Source organism: Bacillus rossius, chromosome 8 (genome assembly GCF_032445375.1).
Source record: "Bacillus rossius redtenbacheri isolate Brsri chromosome 8, Brsri_v3, whole genome shotgun sequence".
In the NCBI taxonomy this organism is placed as follows: domain Eukaryota; kingdom Metazoa; phylum Arthropoda; class Insecta; order Phasmatodea; family Bacillidae; genus Bacillus; species Bacillus rossius.
The window spans coordinates 3,358,025-3,384,013 of NC_086336.1; the positions used below are offsets into that span (position 1 = coordinate 3,358,025).

The 25,989-nt window shown below is 42.3% G+C and overlaps 2 protein-coding genes across 2 annotated transcripts in view; one reads left to right on the forward strand and one right to left on the reverse strand.

Annotated features, from left to right (window-relative positions):
• LOC134535491 (uncharacterized) overlaps positions 1-23,971 on the forward strand; it is a 72,258-nt gene extending 48,287 nt beyond the window's left edge. Inside the window, exons 18-27 of the mRNA XM_063374623.1 lie at positions 4,247-4,350; positions 9,991-10,183; positions 11,373-11,548; positions 11,762-11,924; positions 15,014-15,207; positions 18,453-18,554; positions 20,556-20,718; positions 20,991-21,287; positions 21,472-21,594; positions 23,660-23,971. Of these exons, the coding sequence (XP_063230693.1) occupies positions 4,247-4,350; positions 9,991-10,183; positions 11,373-11,548; positions 11,762-11,924; positions 15,014-15,207; positions 18,453-18,554; positions 20,556-20,718; positions 20,991-21,287; positions 21,472-21,594; positions 23,660-23,718 (1,574 nt within the window). The 3' untranslated portion in view covers positions 23,719-23,971. The remainder of the gene's footprint in view (positions 1-4,246; positions 4,351-9,990; positions 10,184-11,372; positions 11,549-11,761; positions 11,925-15,013; positions 15,208-18,452; positions 18,555-20,555; positions 20,719-20,990; positions 21,288-21,471; positions 21,595-23,659) is intronic.
• The window catches only part of LOC134535493 (protein phosphatase inhibitor 2-like), a 58,931-nt gene that overhangs the window by 6,806 nt on the left and 26,136 nt on the right, over positions 1-25,989 (reverse strand). The window lies entirely within an intron of this gene.

A 25,989-nucleotide genomic window follows, 5' to 3' on the forward strand; every position in this document is an offset into this window, starting at 1 on the left:
GTAATTTTTTTTGAAAGAGCACATGGTACACCAGGTGAAACAAACGCCACGGGTTCACCGACGGAAGTAGCGTAGCGGAGGAGGAATGCAGACGAAGAGAGAGCAGTAGCAGACCAGCGTGCCCGAGGTTATTCGAGCACGATCGCGATGGCAGACAGACGTGTGCTGACAACGCTGTCGCCAATAGAAATGCGTGCTGAGTGTGGGACTAGTGTGTCTGTCATCCATGAACGCCCGCAGACAGTGTGTGGTGAAGAGTCACGTCTGGTCAAATGGTTGGTCGTTGGTGTTGCATGTTCAGTGAAGGAAGCCAGTGTGGAGGATGAAGGTTGAAGTGGGCATCCATCCACATGCAAGAGTACAGGATGCCGTGTTGGCGGACAAGCGCGTAACGGTATCAGACGTGGCATCCACACTGCTCAGGCCCATCACTTGCTCCATGATGTGTTGGGTTACCGGAAAGTGTCTGGAAGATGGGTGCCGAGAAACCTGACCCCAGATCACAAGAGTGCAAGAACGAGTAACAGTCTCAATCACGTGATGCGGAACGTGTGAGAGGGGAATGGGTTCCTGTTCAGCGTCATCACAGGCATGAGACAGATGTTCCCCCAGAAACCAAGGCCGCTCCCCAGTTTACCAGTGTCATCTCCGCGGGAAAGGTCATGGCCACGGTGTGAAAGGCCTGATTCTCCTTGATTTCCCCTATCAATGTGGCACGCTACTGCGACACCCTCGCCAAACTCTGGTCCGCCATTCGACGAAAGAGACCGGGGCGCTTGATTGAAGTTGTTGTGCTCTTGGACACAGCAAGGCTCACACACGATCAGATTCGTCGCTTCGGATAGGAGAGATTGGATCACTCAGCTTACGGCCCTGATCTTGCCCCATCGGACTTTCACCTGTTCCCTGCATTGAAAGCCGCACTCTCGGGACTTCAATTCCAAAACAGTGCTGTGGTGGAGCCAGGCTGTGCGACAATTCCTTGCATCGCAGGGCACCGAGTTTCACTGGAGTGGCTTCTTCAAACTGATTGCACGCTACGACAAATGTCTCAATGTCGGTGGTGACTATTTCGAAAAATAGTGCAAGGTGTACAGTTCATGATGCCATGGTGTATTTGTTTTTGGCAGAAAAGTTACAGTGTGAAAAAAAATTACATTACTTACTTTTGGAATGTTCCTCGTACATAGTGAACCATCGTAAAGTACCTCACTATGAAGGATTTCTCACTTTAAAGTTTATATTTTCAGGTCCAAAATAGATGTTTTACATTTAGTAAGGGTCCAGTTAATGTATTTTGATTATTAAATACCAAAAAGGTTCATTTTTTTCAGGTATGCAGTAATGAGATTTCGCTCTACTATCTGAAGTGGCCGGCTTTGCACGGGCTTTTAGCAGAGTGAAAGGAATTTGAATTTTTTTTTTAAATGGTTGTAGACAATAGTTTGGCTCTTATTTTAAACGTCACATGTTTGGGAAAGAGTTATGTCAGAATTTTAAAAAAATTCTCTGTGTACCGCATTTGTGGTTCTATTATCTGGTGCTAAAATCACCAGGCGTTGTTGGAGCTCACTCTAGGTCACTATGACCTTGGACCATATAATACGCTGATACTAATTCATGACTTAAAAACGTAATGTAATAAGAACACACTGCAAAAAGGTTGAAGGGGGGGGGGGGTGGTAACACTAAAAGAGTTATTGGCCTTCTTTTGGTCATTGAATGCACATAAAATCTAACTGAAATTTTTTTTCCCAGTATATTCTACTATCACACTTTCTTAAGTTTTTCATTTAGTTCAGAGCTATTTATTTGTGAATTTAAGATCCTGTTTTTATGGCACACACCCATTTGGTGTAAGACCAGATTTTGGTATTTCTGCGTCTTATAGTTAATTTGATATTTTATGACGATGCCACAATTGAGAGATGCTGTTCCTGGCGGGGTGTGGCGACAGACGCTACTCACTGGTAGTGACTGTAGTAGCGTCATAGGGTCATTTTTTGAGAATAGTTGGTTACGTTGGGATTGCTATGTTAAGAATACTGTGATATATGAATTTGAAACAGAAATATTTTACCCTCACCTATTTTTTATAGTAATTTTAATAAGCTAAACATTCAAACAGTTTGACAGTATTATTATGTAGCTAACCTAACCTAACCTAACATAACCTAACCTAACATAACCTAACCTAACCTAACCTAACTCTTTAAGAAAGGTGAACTACTGGTAAAATACTAATGTATCGCAATGCTGTCTTAGAAAACTATTTTAAAACTTTATAGAAAGTTTCATTTTTTTCTTGAAAAGACACACTCGTTTAGAATTACCGTTGAGGATAGTTGTAGGGTTAAATTAATTTAAAATGAGAAAAACATTGTTTAATTTATTTTAAATTATTTTTAACATAACCACACAACTTTACTTGGCTTTTAAGGCCTTCACATATACCAGTGGCGAGGCGTGAGGTTTACATGAGGGGAAGCAATAACTCCGTTCACACCAAAACATGATGAGGTTGGGGGGGGGGGGTCTGGGGGCCCTCCGCCGGGAAAATATGGATTTTAAGGTACAAAATGGTGCTATTTAAGTAGTTTTCTTAACTGAACATTGACTATTCCACAGGTAGAAAAATTGACATTTTTTTTAAATACATTATTTTTGAAAAATAATGATTGACTTACATTATTCTGATAGTAAAATAACTACTCTACATTACTTATATACTAAGTGGGAGTGTAGTATCATCGTACGCCCACAAATCCCCCACGCACTGCCAGCCAACAGCCCGTGGGAGAGATGCGCACGCCCCGAGAGACGACCGCCGACTGAAACGCGACATCGCCACCTGCCGTGCCGAACTGTACTGGACATAGCCGAAGCAGTCGGCGGAAAAATTCCACCGTCTGCTTCGGCCATGTTCGCTCCAGTTCGGCAAGAAAGCGTTATCTTCGTAGCTTCTACCGCGTATTTTTCCAGCCAATCCCCTCCCTGAACCTTTGTACCATGCCACCCCCCTTCCGAAAGGAAACTACTGCGGCAGCCTTCCTGCTGAAAGCGATCCTACCAGCGCTTCTAAACCTAGCAACGCTTCTAAAACAGCATGTTTTTGTGTCAACGAGTTCTTTTTTTATAGCGCACAGCGCACAGTATTGGGTCCCAAGAAGATAGTGTAAAAAATACATACACCTAACTGCACGAGCCAAAGTAAAATACTATTCTGAATAAAATATTTATTTAAAAAATACAATGTCTGGAAACTGCCTGGGCAAGCACTGCTTGCCTTGCTTGCCCTGACGAGACGCCACTGACATATACATACTGTACTTAGATTTCCAGAATCCAGTAAGACTAGAATGCCCAATTTCAAATTTTTTTAAATAGATGTGATTGATAGTTGTATTTTACTTATTCAATTTACACAAATGACTCTTGTTGAAGACACACATGAACTTTTATATAATGCTACTGGTGCATTAACATAAACATCAGGAACATAAAATTATTCTCTAAAATTTGTGAATTTACTCAAGCTTGGCTCTATTTTTAAGAACTCGACTCGACAAAAAAATGATGAAGTTGACTCGACAGAACTATTACTGACCTCAACTCGGCTTGACCCAAAATACGCATACTCGTCAATTTCTTGACTTTCAAGTGGAGTATAACGCTTCACGTTTCAGGGAGTGTGCTAGACGGTGGCACTTGGGTGCGGACGGCCTGGCCGCGTGTCGATGATGTCTGGGCGCGCTCTGGCAGGCAGTGGTACTATATGGTGGTTGTCACTCGCACAACATGCTCTGTGAGCATGAGGACATGTCCCTGTGCCCACCTCTCCAAGTAAGGGCATGTGTTAGCTGTCCTCAGACTCCACTCCGGGATGATATCGTGACGGCAGCTCCCTGCTCTGTGTTTGTGTCCATCTAATGACCTTGTAGACGAGATTTTTAGATTAAAGAAATAATACTTAGTCTAAATGAAACATGTCTTTTCAATCTCGTATGTCCCAAACAATCAAGTGACACTATTATTAGGTGGGAAATTTCTCAGGTTCAGCGTCCATGTCAAACTGAGAGCAAAATAATTAATTCGCTGTGTCACATCATAAAATATTAATCAGACATGGAAGAGAAGGAGAATTAGAGAATGCCCCATAATGTTAAGTTGTGAAATGTTCATTTAGGAAGGATATGTCCATGACATTTTTTTCCACATAGTTAGTTATGTTTGGTTTTGTTGACAGTGAGTTGGGATGATGCTCAGTACGAGTTATCCTGTAAGTGGCAGGAGCTCGTCAAGAAGGCAGTGAGCCACTGCTACCAACTGTCCGCAGCATATCGCCAGCAGGTGAGCATCACCGTAGCCGCCAGTATTGGAACATGTGTCGGCACTGGTCTGTTAAAATATTAATGTTTTGTCTCTTACAGGTTTTCAGTTTTCTTATTTAGTAATCATATCACTTACCTCCCACATCAGTAATTATGATTCAAATACTGGCTGAGTCATACTTTGAAGTTTCCATTCATAGTAGGAAAGGTGGCAGATTTGCAGTGGGACAGTGGGTTGTCTCAGCATTCAGTACATTCCGTCGCTGCTTTGTTTACGACGCTTCATCTCTCATTGTTGACAAGATGTCACAGTTGTCCATTTATTCACTCGTTATTGTAAACAATAAAAAAAAATTGTGCAAGGCCAGCATGGTATTCATTCAGATTTGCAGAGATGTGTCTCACCAGCAGTTCCCACACTGGCACACTCTCTTGTGGTTCATGCGTGAGGAGATCAGCTACTCTGGAGTGTGCATGGAGGTCGGTGGTGGAGGAGTGGCCACGAGTGTTGTTGCAGGGCAGAGATGTGTTCACCAGCAGTTCCCACACTGGCACACTCTCTTGTGGTTCATGCGTGAGGAGATCAGCTACTCCGGAGCGTGCATGGAGGTCGGTGGTGGAGGAGTGGCCACGAGTGTTGTTGCAGGGCAGAGATGTGTTCACCAGCAGTTCCCACACTGGCACACTCTCTTGTGGTTCATGCGTGAGGAGATCAGCTACTCTGGAGTGTGCATGGAGGTCGGTGGTGGAGGAGTGGCCACGTATATTGTTGCAGGGCAGAGATGTGTCTCACCAGCAGTTCCCACACTGGCACACTCTCTTGTGGTTCATGCGTGAGGAGATCAGCTACTCCGGAGCGTGCATGGAGGTCGGTGGTGGAGGAGTGGCCACGAGTGTTGTTGCAGGGCAGAGATGTGTTCACCAGCAGTTCCCACACTGGCACACTCTCTTGTGGTTCATGCGTGAGGAGATCAGCTACTCTGGAGTGTGCATGGAGGTCGGTGGTGGAGGAGTGGCCACGAGTGTTGTTGCAGGGCAGAGATGTGTTCACCAGCAGTTCCCACACTGGCACACTCTCTTGTGGTTCATGCGTGAGGAGATCAGCTACTCTGGAGTGTGCATGGAGGTCGGTGGTGGAGGAGTGGCCACGAGTGTTGTTGCAGGGCAGAGATGTGTTCACCAGCAGTTCCCACACTGGCACACTCTCTTGTGGTTCATGCGTGAGGAGATCAGCTACTCTGGAGTGTGCATGGAGGTCGGTGGTGGAGGAGTGGCCACGAGTGTTGTTGCAGGGCAGAGATGTGTTCACCAGCAGTTCCCACACTGGCACACTCTCTTGTGGTTCATGCGTGAGGAGATCAGCTACTCCGGAGCGTGCATGGAGGTCGGTGGTGGAGGAGTGGCCACGAGTGTTGTTGCAGGGCAGAGATGTGTTCACCAGCAGTTCCCACACTGGCACACTCTCTTGTGGTTCATGCGTGAGGAGATCAGCTACTCCGGAGCGTGCATGGAGGTCGGTGGTGGAGGAGTGGCCACGTATATTGTTGCAGGGCAGAGATGTGTCTCACCAGCAGTTCCCACACTGGCACACTCTCTTGTGGTTCATGCGTGAGGAGATCAGCTACTCCGGAGTGTGCATGGAGGTCGGTGGTGGAGGAGTGGCCACGTATATTGTTGCAGGGCAGAGATGTGTCTCACCAGCAGTTCCCACACTGGCACACTCTCTTGTGGTTCATGCGTGAGGAGATCAGCTACTCCGGAGCGTGCATGGAGGTCGGTGGTGGAGGAGTGGCCACGTATATTGTTGCAGGGCAGAGATGTGTCTCACCAGCAGTTCCCACACTGGCACACTCTCTTGTGGTTCATGCGTGAGGAGATCAGCTACTCCGGAGCGTGCATGGAGGTCGGTGGTGGAGGAGTGGCCACGTATATTGTTGCAGGGCAGAGATGTGTCTCACCAGCAGTTCCCACACTGGCACACTCTCTTGTGGTTCATGCGTGAGGAGATCAGCTACTCCGGAGCGTGCATGGAGGTCGGTGGTGGAGGAGTGGCCACGTATATTGTTGCAGGGCAGAGATGTGTCTCACCAGCAGTTCCCACACTGGCACACTCTCTTGTGGTTCATGCGTGAGGAGATCAGCTACTCTGGAGTGTGCATGGAGGTCGGTGGTGGAGGAGTGGCCACGAGTGTTGTTGCAGGGCAGAGATGTGTTCACCAGCAGTTCCCACACTGGCACACTCTCTTGTGGTTCATGCGTGAGGAGATCAGCTACTCCGGAGCGTGCATGGAGGTCGGTGGTGGAGGAGTGGCCACGTATATTGTTGCAGGGCAGAGATGTGTCTCACCAGCAGTTCCCACACTGGCACACTCTCTTGTGGTTCATGCGTGAGGAGATCAGCTACTCCGGAGTGTGCATGGAGGTCGGTGGTGGAGGAGTGGCCACGTATATTGTTGCAGGGCAGAGATGTGTCTCACCAGCAGTTCCCACACTGGCACACTCTCTTGTGGTTCATGCGTGAGGAGATCAGCTACTCCGGAGCGTGCGTGGAGGTCGGTGGTTGTTCACAAAACTGAATTGAAACTAATAGTTTAGCTGCATGACGCCCAGCAACACGGAGAAACGGTAAAAGACTGACGAAACTATTTACAGATGGCACTGCTGAACAAGATGGCCGCCACAGTGGCGCACTCACGATCGATGGCGCCAAATTCAAATATCAAAACCACCACACAATCTAGCACTATGCTCAAACATACCGCCCACCAAAAATAACATTTTTTATGTTTCACTACACTGGTTCTTAGTTGACTGGCAACCGACACAATTTTATCACTGGCCGCTTCACCACTCGATGCTGCTGTTTGATGGTAGCTACTCTGGACACACCATTCTGACCAGGATGTAGGGTTGCGATGCGGCCGAGATGCCACTGCAGGGGTGGACGGTGGTCTTCTTTGATGAGGACAAGGTCACCAACCTGCAGGTCACCTTCGCTTTTGGTCCACTTGCCACGTGGTTGTAGAGTGTGCAAATATTCCTTGTGCCACCGCTGCCAGAAGTGCTGTGATGCACTCTGTACCAGCTGCCATCTGTCTAATCTGTTGGTCTGAATTTCCGTGAGGTCTGCAGTTGGAGGAGATGTCAGAGAAGTGCCAACAAGGAAATGTGCTGGCGTAAGGGCCTCCACGTCATTTGGATCTGATGAAATGGCACAGAGTGGACGTGAATTGAGGACAGCTTCAATTTGAGTGAACAAAGTCGACAGCTCTTCAAACGTGAGTATCTGCTGGCCAACGACTCTCTTGAGATGGTACTTCGCAGACTTGATGCTTGCCTCCCACAGGCCTCCAAAATGTGGCGCAGATGGAGGATTGAGGTTCCACTGAATCCCACGAGTAGCCAGAGTGTCTGCTACACAATGCCAGTTAGAGGTGTTCCTCAGGTACCTTTGAAGGTCATTGAAGTAGCGACGTGCCCCTATGAAGTTGGTTCCACAATCTGAAAAAACAGCCTTACAGAGTCCACTCCTAGCCACGAATCTGAAAAAGGCATTTAAGTAGGCAGTGGTACTCAATAATGAAACAACTTCCAAGTGTACTGCCTTAGTTGCTAAGCATATGAATAAACACAGGTAGGCCTTGGATGAACGACTGTTTCGACCATTCGAAAGCCTGACTTGGAAAGGGCCCCCATAGTCAACACCCACATTCAGAAATGGTCTTGTTTGTTGCACTCGACTTGGTGGAAGATTTCCCATGGATGGCTGCACATTGGTGGCTCTGAATCTGTAACATTTTACACAGGCGTGTATCCTAGTCTTGACAGCTCTTCTACCTGCCACTATCCAGTACTCACACCGAATTGCAGCATGTGTGGCACTGGGGCCAGCATGAAGGTGTAAGACATCACAGTAGTCAATAATCATTTCTGTCACAAAACTCCTTTTGGGAAGCAGGACTTGATGTTTCATTTCATAGGCTACATGTGAATTCTGCAGGCGTCCACCTACACGGATGATCCCATCAGCGTCAATGAATGGCTGTAGTCTTTTAATTCCAGAAGAACATTCGTGAGCTGCAGCCAAACAATCAAACTCTAATTTGAAATTCTCTTGCTGAAGCTGCTTCAAACACACCTTCTTGGCAGCGTCAATTTCTGCTACAGTGAGAGGACCTGTGTGTCGCAACTCCCTTGAAACCTTTAAATTTAATGCAAATCTCAACACGTACGCAAGTACTCATTGCATTCGTGACCAGGACGAAAACCTACAAAGGATGTTAAGAATGTTCGGTATACACTGACCAACCAATGAGACTAGCGTGATTGCCTTCAACTCCTCTTTACCTTCCTCTGAACTGGTATATCCTTGACTGGGCCATAAATCCACCTCTGCTGTCAACCAACCTGGCCCAGTCCACCAAAGTGGGTGTGTTAGAAGCTCCTTGGGTGAGAGTCCTCTTGATGCACAGTCTGCAGCATTTTCAGCAGAGGAAACATGTCTCCAGTGGACCGAAACCTTGCTCTCCTGAATACGAGAAACTCTGTTCGCCACAAATGTTTTCAGCCGATGTGGCGGAATCTTAATCCAAGCAAGCACTACGGTCGAGTCACACCATGCATAAATGCAACTTATATGGATTCGCTCGGACAGTGTTGTGATCAGTGATTCAATCAATTTGATAAGCAAGAGTGCAGCCTGCAATTCAAGTCGCGGAAGTGTGACGGTCTTCAGAGGTGCAACACGTGACTTGGCGAGAAGCAAATGTGATTTTGTTTCACCGTGGCTAGAAGTCCGCAAATACACAACAGCTGCGTAACCTTCATTGGATGCATCACTAAAACCATGGAGCTGGTATTCAGACTCCACTAACGACTCGGTCTCTGTAGCTTGAATAGCAAGTTGCATGTGATTTTCTTCAAAGTCTGTCTTCAATTGGTGTAAATCGCTACACGTGGCCTTGAAAAGTCCCGCGCGACTCGGGTTGCGCTCGACTTCGTCGGCGAGCGTCAGAAGTCTTGTAATTCGGTACTTAACGAGGCGCAAACGCGTTTTGGCTTGATTTGACATTTTAAGTAACGGTCTTGCAGACGTTCAGACGCACCGGCAATACACGAACCAATGCAAGATAGGTAACTTAGGCCTAACCTAAAACCACACGTGTTGCCTATAATCGCTTGCACGCAATCAAAATTACGTAAAGTACATTTATGAGCTCAAATAATACAGTGTTTGCGTATACACTGATATTTTCTTGATAGCACAACACTATAGTCCCGGATAAAGTCACGCACGCGATTCATAACGGTATTGCACATGTCTATTTTTGAACAAAGAAGACCGATATCTGACTGGCTTTTACGTTGTTTATGCGATCCACCGAATAAACTGGCTCAAACATACAGATATCCGGCCCGGAGGACCAAAAAATGTTCACAAAACTGAATTGAAACTAATACTTTAGCTGCATGACGCCCAGCAACGCGGATAAATGGTAAAAGACTGACGAAACTATTTACAGATGGCACTGTTGAACAAGATGGCCGCCACAGTGGCGCACTCACGATCGATGGCACCAAATTCAAATATCCAAACCACCACACATTCTAGCACTATGCCCAAACAGTGGTGGAGGAGTGGCCACGTGTGTTGTTGCAGGGCAGAGATGTGTCTCACCAGCAGTTCCCACACTGGCACACTCTCTTGTGGTTCATGCGTGAGGAGATCAGCTACTCCGGAGCGTGCGTGGATTTCAAGGACGATGTTGGCGACACGGAGGAGTTGTTCAAGAAGGAGCTGATGGGTCGCCGCCTGGCGTGGATGGAGGCAGAGGTGGAGAAATGGTGTGCAGGTAGCGTCTCTCGGCGACCATTCTCTCTCCGCTCTCATCCAATGGCATTGCTGTCATGTGGTGGGATTTAAGCTAGCTTGGGAGAGCAGGTTCTAGCTACGTGGCTCTTAAACTTTGCATTGACACAGCCTTAGACACTGTAAGTGGCTGTCATACGCTATGCATTACTGTTAACAAGCTATGGGGTTTGATTGCCTCCTTGATGTACCTAAGATGGCCTTAATTTATCTTTAAATGAATAATGGTCCTTTAAGGACCTTCGATTTCATTATCTATTTAATATCCTTAATAAAGACTGACAGCGTACAAGATATGGATAAATTTGGATATTTTGATGTTCACTTGTTGTTGTGCATTTGGCAAATTTGAGGCCAAGTAATTGCATATTATTTATAAAATACCTTTTGGATTTATTTATAGTATTTTTTATTTCACCTTTAAACTAAAAAGACATGTTTTTTTGTCTTTCTTTGAACTTATGAAGTAAATTTAAATTAAAGTAAATTATAGGCTTAAAATTTCAGATGTACACTATGCTTGGTTTAGATAAGTGTTCCAGAGATAATTCTGGACAATAGGGGCTTATCTGTAAGAATTGAACTAACCAACTAAATTTATTTTAGTGGTTTAACTATTTAACATCATTATTTTCTGGAGATTTGTGATATTACAAATTGTTTTCTTCCTCTTGATACGTAGTGGTGAAAGCGATGAAATTAAGATGTGATTAAAAACTGATTAATTCTTGATTGCACAAAATGGTACGAAGAATGACTCATAAAGACTGGCTTCATCTGTCTATTCTGCAAGTCATTCTCAGAATACATAGTTCTTCCCCTGTTTCCACTGTCTCGTCTGTTTATATTCGTACCCGGCACAACAGCAGCGTAAGCATCGGCCAGTGTGCGAACTGTGCACGAGACTTGAAGAAGTTTCACGTTCCCAAATATTGCCAAGATTTACACCAAAGACTATGATACATTACTTGCCTGTTATAGGATATTAGCTGTCATTTCAACTAATTTTTATTGACTCTGGATATTTGACCTAAGTCGTAGGTTCTTAAGTACTGTGTTCCCTTGTACAGTGAAGAGTTGTAATGTTGTGTTGTGTGTTTGGTGTGTGTTGTGTATGTGTGTTGTGTTGTGTTGTGTGTGAGTGTGTGGTGGCACGTTTGCATTCCGCGTAGATTCGTCGCTGAGGAAGGGACTAGACCAGCTGTCTGCTGCCCCGGCAGACAGCGCCGGCGTGATGCAGCTTCACGCGTCCGCTCGCGTGCGCGTCCTGTTCTCAGACGTCATCATCAGGTCCTTCGTGGCGAGCAAGCTGGGGACACTAACCTTCGCCTTCGACACCATCAGACATGTGAGTGCTGTGTAGGGTGCCTGCAGAGGTGGTGAGTTGCAACAGCAGTGATCCAAACCAAATTAGTATGATCTAATCAATGTAATAAATTTAATATGTTTTGTAAATCTGTACTTGCAAATATAGTAAAAATATGAAAATCCCAAATGTTTGTATCAGGATAGTTTCATCAGGGGTTCATTCTTCACCGATGCGTTTTCCCTGTTATTGCAGGCCACCATTGACTTGGTGAACCACTGGAGTTTCTTCATGCTCAATCTTGTGACCAACGATCCTGAGTTCTGGAGAGACATGTCTGTGCTCATGACCAACTTCACTGCGTTCTTGGAAATATTTGCGGACTACACGGACACGTACCGGGACCACATGGTTGGCAGTAAGTGGCAACAGTCGACAGCGGATGTCTCACGGTGGAAGGTTGTCAGCAGTGTGCACAGAACACACACTTGGTGTCGAGATACTTGCTAACTTTGCGAAGTTGTGTCTGTAATTTATTATGCACGTAATGTGGGACATAGGCAACTTTACATATACAGTAGAACCCTGTTATAACGAATCTGTAGGGAGTAGTTTATATGTTCACTATAGAGGGGAAACTTTATATCTGGGAAAACTTTTATATTGGCAATACATACTCAAAACCAAATCTTAACTACACATAGGCCTAAGCAAAGAAAAGAACGAATGGAAATACTCAAAGCAACAGTTTTATGAGCAAATGCAGATATTATTTTTAATACACTACACATGTACAAACTTTCTATTGATGGTTCTTCGACATCGGCGTATTTTCCTTTTTTCAGGCGTTTAATACTCTGTGACGTATTCGCAGCTTGAGAAAGAAGATTGTTCAGCTTGTTTAAATATTGTACTTAATGTGGATGTTGCAATTCCCAGTTCCTTTATTAACACGTGCGGGACAGTGTGGTTGGAGTCTACCTTTTTAATAATGTCCAGTTTATCTCGCACAGATAATGCCTTACGTTTTTTAACCCCTTTTTATGTATGTATTTCTTATTGAAGCACATTTGCAGCTTAATAAGAAGAAATTCTTTTTACCGTCAAAAGTAAATAAACGAAAAATAACGAGTCTGGCGCATCAAAGATCACTACGTATCATTTAGTATCGCAGTTGCTAAAGCTGGAACGAAAATTTCTTACTTTCTATGGAAAAATTTAGTCCACAGAGTTCTATCTAGTGGTAGTCTTACGAACCTTACTCGATCAAAATGTCCGAAACGTGAACAATAAAAATGAGACGTAAAAATATTGAATTTGCTGCTATAATGTACAAACGTATTTGTGTGGCGGTAATTTATGTTTAATTTTGATAACATATTAAATGTACACGAGTTCGCCCATTCTTTAACTATGCAGGGGAAATTATTTATTTTCACCAAACTGAGCACCATTTCTGGCTACACGTAGCCTACGGAGGCCACTCAATTACGACTTGTTTATAATATGAACAGTGGACAATCGAGTAGCATTTTGCGGAGAAAAACGTTAATGTGATCCAGAATAGACGTTTTGTGATAATACTTGTAATTATATGAAAATATTTGAGATAAATGTGCATCATGTCGACAAAATTTGTTCGTGGTACACGGGAAAACGTATCAACATTGACAAAAGTTGTGCGCTATATCCAATAAATTAATACATAACCTCACATCATTTTGTCGGGACCGAGACGGGAATTCATTATAGGCGGGTTCACTATAAACGGGTTCTACTGTACTGCAAGGTTTCAATTGCCCAAGTAAGACTATTTTTTTTATAAAAAATGATGCATTTTGAGTGTCTTTTTTTTACCATATTTAAAGATAAAATGCAGGGATATTCTGTCTGAATGGAACCTCATGTAAGTTGAGGTGGGAAAACGTGGCATGACTTATGGTGTAGTATGAATGAACAAGAACCTTTTTGTTTGCCTGCCAATAGGATGTGGTAAAAAGACATCTCTTGCATGGACACTATCTCGACTCAGACTATGTGCAGAAGGGTGATCCATGTGAAATCAGCTCACATTCTACCTGACCCTCTTAGATTTCAAATATTTTTGGTTTATAGCTTACATACATGAAGTAAATAAATATTTTTTTTAGACTTTTTAAGTGTTTTTTTAATTAATCTATAAAATTTACAAAAATACACAATATTGCATGTTTTTGGTTTGCAAAAATATTTTGGGATCATTATGGGTTCATGAGATATGAGGCATTAATCTGTGGTATACGTTAACAGCAGGTATTTAACAGTATCAATTTTTGTTCCGTTACCGTGTTCACTCGAAAATACTGCGACTCTGAATATAATGCGACCCCAAACTTTTTGATTGTGAGTTTATGTAAAATACTTTATGGGGTAAAAATCACAGAAATTGAAAATTATTTAAATTAGTAAATTTATACCATGTTTACTAGCAGCTTTTCTGGTGCCACTTTTTCAGTAGAGTGGTTTGCTTGGCCTTTTTTGAAACAGTGAGTGGCAATTAGAAGAGAATAAAAAGGCAGCAATTATAAGGAAAAGAGTTTCATTTCAGGCCAAGTGACAAACTGTGATATGTAGAATGGCGTTAATGGTGGATTGGTTTGTTGTTTGTTACATCACATACATGGAAGGAATATAGAGTTCAAGTTTACCATTGTGGTACTCGCTTAGAGTTACGATTTCGCAAGCGCAAGTGTGCCCCTTCAGAGAGGGGCTTTTTGATTCTCTGGGGATCCACGCCCATGCTTGTGAACACTGTGAAGTCTTCAGTGAGTAGCAGAATGGAGTACGGCAGGGATCCTGCAGACGGGGGAAACTCGTGGAATTTACAAAGTGTCTTCAAACACATAAAACAAAAGGAAATTGACAGAAACTGGATTTGTAATTTTGAATAATATTATTTTCATTTAAGGCTTCAAAACGTGTCTGTATTTTAATCACAAATTAATGAGTAGGTAAAATTGCCTATTTTATTTAATCATTAATTGTCAGAGAAACAATCATTGAATCAACTGTGTTGATTTAATAATATATCTTCTTTCAAATGTTGATAGACAGTCACATGTTCACAATCAATAATGTTTTATTTCAAAGTTTCCTCCTCACTTCAGTGGTTTTGTATTAAAGACTGCTATTGGTTGCATAGCAACAAACTGTGTATTGTGCAAGAAGAAAATGTATGGTGTATTTGTAGTTGAAAAGTGTTTCTATAAGTGTAATGTATTTATGGTACAGTATCTTTCAAAATTGGTTGATGTAACAAGGGAAAGAAATGATTGGTTGGAGATGTGAAACAGGACAACTAAGGAAAACTGTCTATAGTAAAAGCGTGGTGAACCCTGATTTATAGTAAGTACTCTCTAAAATTTACAATAATTTACATAAAGCACTGTTTTTAATTTAATGAGAAGCAATTGATCTGTGGCAGATTCTATCAGTACTATATCAGTACATTGTGGTGTTGGTTTTCAGAGGAAGGAGTTAATTTTTACGAGACGTGGGATTTGAATAAGCCGTGGGTGCCTGACTCCGCTGATCACTACAGGGTTGCCATATTGGCACTCCTGCGCTTCAACCTCGTCAGTTTTTACATTTTTATTACGAGCGAGCTTCCTCTTCTAGTTAATCTCCATATCGATCTTTTTACTCAAGTGTTGGATGACATAGTAAGTGTATATTGCTACTTGTGTTGTGTGTTTGTTCTGCAGTGATTTGCCTTGATGCTGTTTCTGTCGTAACTACTTAGTGCACAGAAAAATTACATGAAGTCAGCTTTGCATTTTTCAGTAATTAAAATTGTAAAGTAAATTTGCAATTCCATTTAAGACCTGAGAAGCTTGAAAGTAGCACAACCTAGCTAATGCATAAAAAATAAAAATTGCATGTCATGATAAGTTAGGTGAGTGTGGAGTAGCTGTAAGAAAGACACATGTTTCATGTGGCTCACTCTCAGGTAAGAATCCATGACCAGACAGTCGTGATGGACGAGGAGGGGTACAGAGGGGTGAGGGGAGTGCCTGGCAGAGAGGTGAGGCAGTAGTAAGAGTGGCAGATACGGAACAACAGTACCTGGAGGCTCAGAGCGTGGATACGAGGGTAACTGGTCGACCAGCAGTAGTAAGAGTGGCAGATACGGAACAAGAGTACCTGGAGGCAGTGGGCGTGGATACGAGGGTAACTGGTCGAACAGCAGTAGTAAGAGCGGCAGATACGGAACAACAGTACCTGGAGGCAGTGGGCGTGGATACGAGGGTGACTGGTCGACCAGTAGTAGTAAGAGTGGCAGATACGGAACAACAGTACCTGGAGGCAGTGGGCGTGGATACGAGGGTAACTGGTCGACCAGCAGTAGTAAGAGTGGCAGATACGGAACAACAGTACCTGGAGGCTGTGGGCGTGGATACGAGGGTAACTGGTCGACCAGCAGTAGTAAGAGTGGCAGATACGGAACAACAGTACCTGGAGGCTGTGGGCGTGGATACGAGGGTAACTGGTCGACCAGAAGTAGTAAGAGCGGCAGATACGGAACAACAGTACCTGGAGGCTGTGGGCGTGGATACGAGGGTGACTGGTCGACCAGCAGTAGTAAGAGTGGCAGATACGGAACAACAGTACCTGGAGGCTGTGGGCGTGGATACGAGGGTGACTGGTCGACCAGCAGTAGTAAGAGTGGCAGATACGGAACAACAGTACCTGGAGGCTGTGGGCGTGGATACGAGGGTAACTGGTCGACCAGCAGTAGTAAGAGTGGCAGATACGGAACAACAGTACCTGGAGGCTGTGGGCGTGGATACGAGGGTGACTGGTCGACCAGCAGTAGTAAGAGTGGCAGATACGGAACAACAGTACCTGGAGGCTGTGGGCGTGGATACGAGGGTAACTGGTCGACCAGCAGTAGTAAGAGTGGCAGATACAGAACAACAGTACCTGGAGGCTGTGGGCGTGGATACGAGGGTAACTGGTCGACCAGAAGTAGTAAGAGCGGCAGATACGGAACAACAGTACCTGGAGGCTGTGGGCGTGGATACGAGGGTGACTGGTCGACCAGCAGTAGTAAGAGTGGCAGATACGGAACAACAGTACCTGGAGGCTGTGGGCGTGGATACGAGGGTGACTGGTCGACCAGCAGTAGTAAGAGTGGCAGATACGGAACAACAGTACCTGGAGGCTGTGGGCGTGGATACGAGGGTAACTGGTCGACCAGCAGTAGTAAGAGCGGCAGATACGGAACAACAGTACCTGGAGGCTGTGGGCGTGGATACGAGGGTAACTGGTCGACCAGATGTAGTAAGAGCGGCAGATACGGAACAACAGTACCTGGAGGCTGTGGGCGTGGATACGAGGGTGACTGGTCGACCAGCAGTAGTAAGAGCGGCAGATACGGAACAACAGTACCTGGAGGCAGTGGGCGTGGATACGAGGGTAACTGGTCGACCAGCAGTAGTAAGAGCGGCAGATACGGAACAACAGTACCTGGAGGCAGTGGGCGTGGATACGAGGGTAACTGGTCGACCAGCAGTAGTAAGAGCGGCAGATACGGAACAACAGTACCTGGAGGCAGTGGGCGTGGATATGAGGGTAACTGGTCGACCAGCAGTAGTAAGAGTGGCAGATACGGAACAACAGTACCTGGAGGCTGTGGGCGTGGATACGAGGGTAACTGGTCGACCAGCAGTAGTAAGAGTGGCAGATACGGAACAACAGTACTCGGTGTGGGCGGGTTGGCAGCAAAGTCTTAAATCGGTTCTTGCTGGGGCGATGACAGCCGGGTGACAGTCTGGCTGGACGAGTGCTCACAACTCTCCTTGGTGATTGGGACCAGACCGTTTTGGATCAACACAGTTTTCAGATTAAGCAAAGTCATTCTTAAAAATAAACTTAAATTACACACTAACGTGTGATTACGTACAAATACGTATTATTACATGCGATTACACAGTTTATTTTCTAAGGTCTGTTATGACATTACAAAATCTTAAAACAAAAATGGCTGCTGTAGTTCAGTAATGATTATGTCAGTACATTGTCTAACTTTGAATTTTCATGTAATTTTCAGAAATGTACTTTATATGTATTATTTAGTATCACTGGTTTTATTGTAACCTAATTCTTTTTGACACTGGGTTCCAGATTAGGTGGACTTTCGATTTACCAAAGTTTAGATTATCAGGATATCCATTACTTACTTTACCAAAACAGTATCATTTTTAACACTTTAATAATGTGTAATAAGAATGTCAAACTACTGGGAATAGTACAGATAAATCAGCAAGTACATATGCGTTGAAAAATGTGCCAAAATCATGATTAAAAATTAGTTTTTAATAACAATTGCATTATAAAAAAGCAATTTTTTTCCAGTCTATTTAGTACATACAATTGGGTACTAACTCCATATTAAGTAATTGTCATTAATTATTGAATTTAATATATTAAAAGATTCACTTTTGTGCGTTGAATTTTGATTCAAATTGTTGATTAATATGTGATATCATTATTGTTTGTCGATTTCAGTGCTTCATTGTGTATTAGCTTGAATTTTGGTGTTTATGGTGTATTGAGATGCTTTTCGATGTTATTTCGGCTTTATCACAATTCACCCTATAATCTTGTTCCTAGTCAGAACTCATTAGGTAATATGCATTGCAAACAGATGGTATGTAATTAAAAATTAAAACTTAATGTGTGTAGATTGTATGTATACTCATTAACAAAGAGTGTGTGGTGTTTTCGACTTAATGGAGTGTCTTGCATTATGATTTTTGTTTTGGCTTTGTTTGTTCTCACATTTGCCACTTCCTTGAACTGGTATTTCTGTGAAGTGGAAGGTTTTCTTTAACAGTTGTTTGTTTTATTTTTAGTGCAATGTAGTTTTGCATTCAGAATGAAGAGTTTCTTGGATTTTTTTCAGGCAAAGTTTTTCTTCTGTTTCGCAAGCAACAAGTTTTTGTACGAAGTGATGCCAGGGGGGATGGCAGAGGCTAAAACCCAGCTGGAGTCTCTGTGGCAGGAGGTGAGCCTTGTTCCCTAGCTCTCACTCACTCTCAAACACGTGAAGTACTGCTTGATCCAACAACTTCTGCACCACTGCGCCACACATGATCATGATTTAAAAATGACTTATTTCCGTACATCTCTCTTGCTAAATGGTCTCTTTTTCCTGTGGTGAGGATGCATTTAATTTCCAACACATCAACAGATCTAATCACATATGGAGAGCACAAGTAGTAACGACATCAATAAACAATTAACTAGACTAAAGGGCAATTTATCTGAAAAACTGTTTCCAACACTCACATTTTTAAAATATCCTGTATAATGGATCGTGAGCCTGTGATTGTTTTAAGCGTAGGTACAATAAAATGTTCAGCATTTTTTACCCGCCTACAGAAACTAAAATATCACTAAAACCTAAACTTGTAAAACGGACATAAAAATTATGATATATTTTCAGGATCTTCTCGTGAACTACATCATACAGTCAGTTATAGAAAATTACCTTAAAAAATGACAATAAAATGTACATAGACAGATTATCAAAAAAAAACTTAGAAAGCGCACAAACCAAGTTAATCCAATTACTAAATAATAAAAACCTTCCACCACCTAAACATATCCCTCTTGCTGAAGGTAGAGTCTACTTAGATTCTCTGTTTGTTGAAAATTGTTTTAACTCTAAAATTAACTGTACCTACTTCCTTGCAAATATGTACTAGGCTGAAAATACCTCGGTTTAATACCTGCCAACCACAAAAATACTGGCCTCTTCATAATTATAATGACTTTATTTACAGGTTAATCATGAATCACGGTAAGCACTCAGATTTCTGATGCTAAAAGTTTACCTCATCTGTAATTTATTCTATTTTATTTTATGTTTATTTTATGTTCTTATTTATGTCTATATTGTGTGATATGTTTTGTTTTGTACTAGGTGTGTATGTGATGTCATTATTCTTAGTCTGTGCACCAGTTTGTATCTGTTGTTGTCACTGTTGCTGTGTGGCACTCTGGGCCTTGTGTGTCGGCCATTGCGGACGCTTGCTGTCGCAGCAGCGATAATTGTGGTTTGTCTCCGAGTCGTGCCCACCCCAGTGACTGTCGAAACCAGCAAATAAAAAAAAAAAATGTTAGTACAAACAAACAATAGATGCTGACTTTTACCTCAAAAGTAGTTGAATTCAAATGAAACTATTAACATGGAAAGTTTGTAGAATATAAACACCTAAGAGCATAAAAGAAAACAACACTTTCACTTCACTACATGGATGGACAGATAAAAACCAAACAGTATTTGGAAGAATTAAGAATGCGAACATTTGTCAATATTTTTGTGATTCTAGTATCCCATTCATCACAAACACTGATGTCTGTTCATTCTTAAACATCATTTTCGCAATATTCTACTTTTTTTATGTAATGAATTCTCAGTAGTGTTTTCTTAAAAGTGAAAAATTCACATATTTAGTTTTAAAAAATTTCAATAAAATTTTTGTGTTATCACAAATTTGATAAATGCAGATATCTATCTATTTTGCCTCGGTAATGTTTAATTCAACATAATAGCAAATTAGTGAGGTCAATCCAAGGCTAGATTTTTTCCTTCAACTATACTTTCAAAAAATAAGTAAAAATTGTAGGTACTATCAAATATTTGTGTGAAATTTTTTTTAAAATGTAATGGGTATAAGCCAGTTACGTAAAGTCATCCTCTTACAATGACTTTTCTCTTGCAGCAATACGTTGGACAAGACTAAGTAGTTTTCCTTAAATATGTAGTGTTTTTGCTAATTAACATGACTTTTCGTAACATGATCAGAATGAATTTATCATCTTAGTTCTTTGATAGTTCTGTTAATATTTTTTGGGAGCACTATTTAAAATAATAATGCTAAAATCTTGTGACTTGATATTTATTTATTTATTTATTTATTTATTTTTTTGAACTTGCTTACTGTGCATCCATAATCCCAGTGTCAGGAAGTTCTTCATGGGTTCTGTTTTGTTGCCACAGACTAAAATCTTGCAACCTCCAAACAAGATCGACATGCAAATGCTGTCGCAGCTCCCAGAAGTCATACTGGGCGACAAGTCCTGGAGGTCGCTGATAGAGAGCTACCTGAACGGTCGCTTCGATGCCATCGCCACGAAGCTCTCGCTGTCTGGCACCAAGTCCGGTATGTCGATGTTGATGTTCATTGTTTTGGCTTGCTGTAGTGAGTGCTTGATGCGTAGTTTTGTTGGTCTAAACTTTTAGTGATGGTGCAGCTTTTCCCTTGTATCAGACTGTCCTATATTAACTTGAGTGCGTATTAGAAACTCCTGCTTGTGCAATTATTTGTGCTGATTGAGGAAATCCACTAAGTTAACGTGCATGCTACGCAGAGGCCTAGTCAAGTATTTAGATATTAACATTGTGTTATGATGACACTCCTACTGTTGATTGCAGCCGCTCCCAGCCAGGGCAACGCCGCAACGAAAGCTGCGAGCAAGAGCAAGAAGAAGCAGAGCGCAGCGAGACCGGAGAGCAGAGACGAGGTGAGCGTCTCGGTGGTGCAGTGGGACGAGGCGGCCAACAACCTGGTGATGAAGAGCATCACGGTGAGCCGCTGGAGCGGCGCGGATGCCCCGTGCGACGGCGCGAAGGCCAAGGGCCTTGCCAACGGCGCGCCGCCTCAGAGGGCCTCTTCCATCGCAAACAACACCGGCGGTCTGCCCCAGAGCACAGCTGCCGTTAAAGTGAAACGTAAGTAGTCGCACGTCGCGCTTTTTGTGATCTGCTGTTCATTCTGGACGAATTCACTTACCGCAACTTGTGAAAACATATTACTTACATGATGTTTAAGTTTTTTTCGGTATTGAGCTTCTTGTTATTGTCTAGTCGAGAAGCAGAGTAGTTGTGTTGCCGGCTCACGCTGTGCTGTTGGCAGCACTGCGTTGCTGTGCGTACTGCAAGACGGTGGAGCCCAGCCCGCGAGCGTACATGAAGTGTGCCCTGTGCAAGCAACACAACTTCCGGCCGCCCATGTTCTACTGCGGGCAGGAGTGTCACGGTGAGTAGCTCTAGGCTCGCTGCCGGTAAGAAACATGCAGCCTCGTTTCCCGAGGAACATTAGACAAAATAGTCAGACCCCAGATTTTGTAATGCCTGGTTAGTTATCAATCAATAACTCATTTAAAAGGGCATTTATTTTGACACCATTAAAGGTGATAAAAAAATTTTCTTACAAAATTTTCCTCAATCGTTTTTACATCAATAAAAACTTGATCACAAGCTTGCAGTGATCAATTTTTTTTTTTTTAACCAGAAGTGAACATGGAAACAAACTGCAATATTCTTTTAGAGCTGATAGTTTCTGTGAGCTTATCGAGTTTGACCATGCAGAACCCATACATCCATGTTCTGTGACACGATGGGAAACGTGTGAACCACACAGGCAGGGCTGCCAAGCACGTGACAAGCAAGTAGCCACGCCTGTGCTATCTGCGGTCGCGCAAGGCTCCGGTGAGTGGTTTGAGGGGACTGAACTGTGTTCCCAGGTGCCGCTCTGCCTGAAGCAGCTGGCTGCAGCGTCGTGGTCCCTGAAGCCTTGCTCCCTGTCCCTTCCGAGTGAGACTGCTTCTCTCTTCTCTCTTCTCTCACCTTCATAGCACTCTGCCAACACTCTTCTTTTTTTATTTTTGAATCAAATATTCAACTATTCACGAACAACAAATATTTTTCAATCTAATTCAAAAATTCCGCAAAAAAAATTTTTTCTTCTTTTCTCAAGAGTACAAGAAAAATTGATGACAAAAACAGTAAAATGAAAGAGATGGATACATACTGAAATAATCTTATATATTTAAATGGAACCGTAATATAGTGGTGTGAAATGCAAGAAAATTAAATAATTGGCAATGCATTTTCTCGACCAATATAATTTTAAGGTATAAACATGTTGTTAGTCAATACGGGTGATTACTTACATAAAATATGGTATTTTAGTCACTTTTAATCACTACCAGAGATTATTTTTTTATAAACAAAAATATTTAAACTTTGTTGGCTTAATGCATGATACATTTTTTAAATAAAATTTTTATATATGATGTGGATTAAAATAACAATGAAAATATATTCACCAAAACATGATCAACACTAAACACACACTATTAGTACAAATAATTACTCTCCTGTAAAACTGCTTGTTTTGTACTTCGTATGGCCGACAGACATTAGCGATCATGACGCCATGTATTATTGATCACGATACGACTTGACATAGAAAAATGTGAAAGATACAGTACTGTTAATTTTACTTTTATTACACGAAAGGCCAGGATTTATGATGCAGTGTTATGGACAGTTGTGACAGTTAAGAAAACTAAACTTCCATAGGCTATTGTAGTATCTATTGGTAACGAATACCTAATTGAAAAAAATTATTCGAGTCCTCACATGCCCCTACCAGTCACACCCATTACCTAGCTTTCTAGAGCTTCTGTGTGATGCTAGCTCTATCTCAACATTGAAGCAGTGCTTGGCTTGGTCGATCATTTAACGTACCCATGTGCTGCTTTTTAATAGAGTTTTGTTACGGGATTGCACAGCATTTGACAGCATTGTTTTGATAGCTGGATATTACATTTTTAATACAGACTGGGAAATGAGAGCCAAGTCGAGTGAATAGCTGAAGCTCGACTTGACTTTCAAATTCCGTTTTACTCGAAAGGATGAAGAGACTGTATTTTCTTAAAACTTGAAACATGTTCGACACGTGCAGCGATCCTAAACTCACGTGCCACTGTTTTGCAAACACACCATTGGAAATGTACGCATTGGCTATACAAAGGCAAAAGGACTGGTAGTCCCATATCTATATCGTCAAGTGAAGCCTGCACATGCTCAGTAGTCATTACTGCAGTCTGCTCCCGAATAGTGCTTGTAAGGGTATTCTGTTGAAAACAAACCAACTTCTGTATGTGTGAAGAATGTTGTGAGTCGTCACAACCAGACTGCTTGCCAGATGGTTGGTGAAAATGCGGGGTGAAATGTGTTAGATGTGTGGACAGTTGGCAACAAGAAGTCGCATACTACGTACACCGTGTTCACTTGGCGCTTTGCGGTTGTTTCAGCCAAGCACTGGACAGAAGGGCATGGTGCTCAGCACGCTGCCTTCACTGCTGCCAACTGAAGATGCCACATTCCTTGCCAGCCCAGTACTGTAATCTAGTATTAAATATTCTTGAGCCTGTTCGTTGGAACAGTTAATAGTGCAAGTTGAGTTGTGCATTTTATGTACTTGTGTTTTCCAAGCATTGAATTTATCAGTGCAGTTAACAGGACTGTTTTCTAAGTGTTACATTAGTGGCTCAAAAAATTCCAACAATATTTTTTATATCTTATATGTGTATTTTTTAATAATAAATTGTAAATAATTTTTGAAATTTGTTTTAATTACAGGTTATTTTAATTATCCTTGTTTTCTAACAATTCTTTATTACCAGACTTCTCGTGATAAGCTGTTCTTCTACCTACCTAGGCTAATAATAAAGCTATAGCAAGTCTTGCTTAGTGTTAAAGCAAAGCCATAATCAAGGACTCTGTAGTCATACTTAATAATGGTTGGGCTGATGGGAGACTGGCAATGTTATTATCTGTTAACCTAGTCTCAGATGCTGATGGGAAACTAGCAATGTTATCATCTGTTGCTTAGTCTCAGATACTAGCAACAAATTTAAACAATTGTACGAGCATTCATTATGGAAAAATTTCCCTTGTGTTACATGTGTTTTTTTACTCAGACAAATGTATTTGTTTTCTTTCTAGAGTTCCCAGTAGGGTTTTGACTAGGGATGGGATTTTGGAATCTTGGATTCGTCGAATATACCGAATCCTATGGATTCGAGGATTCGTAGGATCCGAGGTGGGATTCGAGGTGGGATTCGAGATGGGTTTTTAAGAGATTTAGGTAGTAATTGAAAATTGTAGTGCTGGGCGAAGTTTGAAAATTTCGAACCGAACCGAATCCTGGCGTTCGGTTCGAAACCTCTTAAAATATATTCGAAAAACCGAACGTTCGTTTAAAAAAAAATTACGTTTTTATAATTTTCTAACCCCCATTTGAGACCATTCACAAAACAGCACAACAAAATTCCATTACTTGTAATATTCCGACTTTTATCGCATAATCGTCGCCTCAACAGTTTCAAGCGCAGACAAAATAATAATAAAAAAAATTATTAATCGTCGCATAACTCTCATAGAATTTTTTCATATAGGCGCGCTTTGTTGAGTTTACTTTAGAGAATTTTGTATGCATTTCTCGTACTACGTAATATAAACTATTGTACAAATGCCAAAGGTATTGTATATTATACCTTTAACTATAGTGCGTGTACGAGAAGTGTTGTAAAATCACCAAAGATTGCGTACCCCATACGTTAAACTAAAGCGCATGTACGAGAACTCTCGTATTTTGGCAAAACTAACGTGATCAAGTTAACACAAGACAAATGCGGTAGATAATGATTACGTAAATTACGTATTTTAAATTACTGGAATGTATTTATTTTCTTTGGCCTTTTTGGTTGTAACAGTCAGGTACTGAAAATATTAATTTAATCTTGTGTATTAAAAGTACTGGTCCAGTAAATTTTACAGTACGGTACTAAGTTGACTAGCGTAGTCGTGGCAGCCATCATTATTTCTCGTGTTTTCTTTTTTCCGACGCAAATTTTTATAACCATACTGACTTACGTTACGTTTACAATATTATTATTCTTGAGGTGATTTGCGATGAGCAGGCTTACGTCGTTTAAGTTTTCCAAATAGAGAAAAGATAATGATGACCCAGATGACCCAGAACCACCCCAAAAAATGTTTAAAGTTTCTTCTGACGAGCAGCATTCTTCCAAGAAAACAGCAACTGCAGACAGCGGGTTTTGTAATGTAGATTGGTAACTTAATTCACATTCTACTTTTTTTAAATGTCCTATTAAAAAGTTTTACTTTTTAAAAATGTTAGGTTGCCGTCGTCCGGGGTCTCGGGCTCGAGTCCCGGTGCGGTTCCTAGTGGGAGTGGCTGCTGTGACTGTAATGAGTCCGGGTGGGCGCCAGACTAGCTCTGGTGCTAGTCGGTAGTTGGGTCGTGGGGTCGATTGCCCTGCGTGGCCCACTAGGACCGTCGGCGATGTTGCGTGGGTTTAAGGAATTCCCTACTCGGCGGTGGTTGGGAATCGTAGGGTTAAGTAATCATACGCTGAAATGAGGCAATAAATGACGTGCGTCATTTATTCAGGCGACTGTGGTCTGGGTGTAACGCCGTTGGTTACACGCCACGTCGTACAACAGGTGACGTCACAAAATACAAAAAGCTGCACAATTACACACAAATAAGTCTGAAAGTTACTTAATAAAACGTGGCACAAGTTTACAAAAGAAATGTTACACGAGGGTGCGTTGC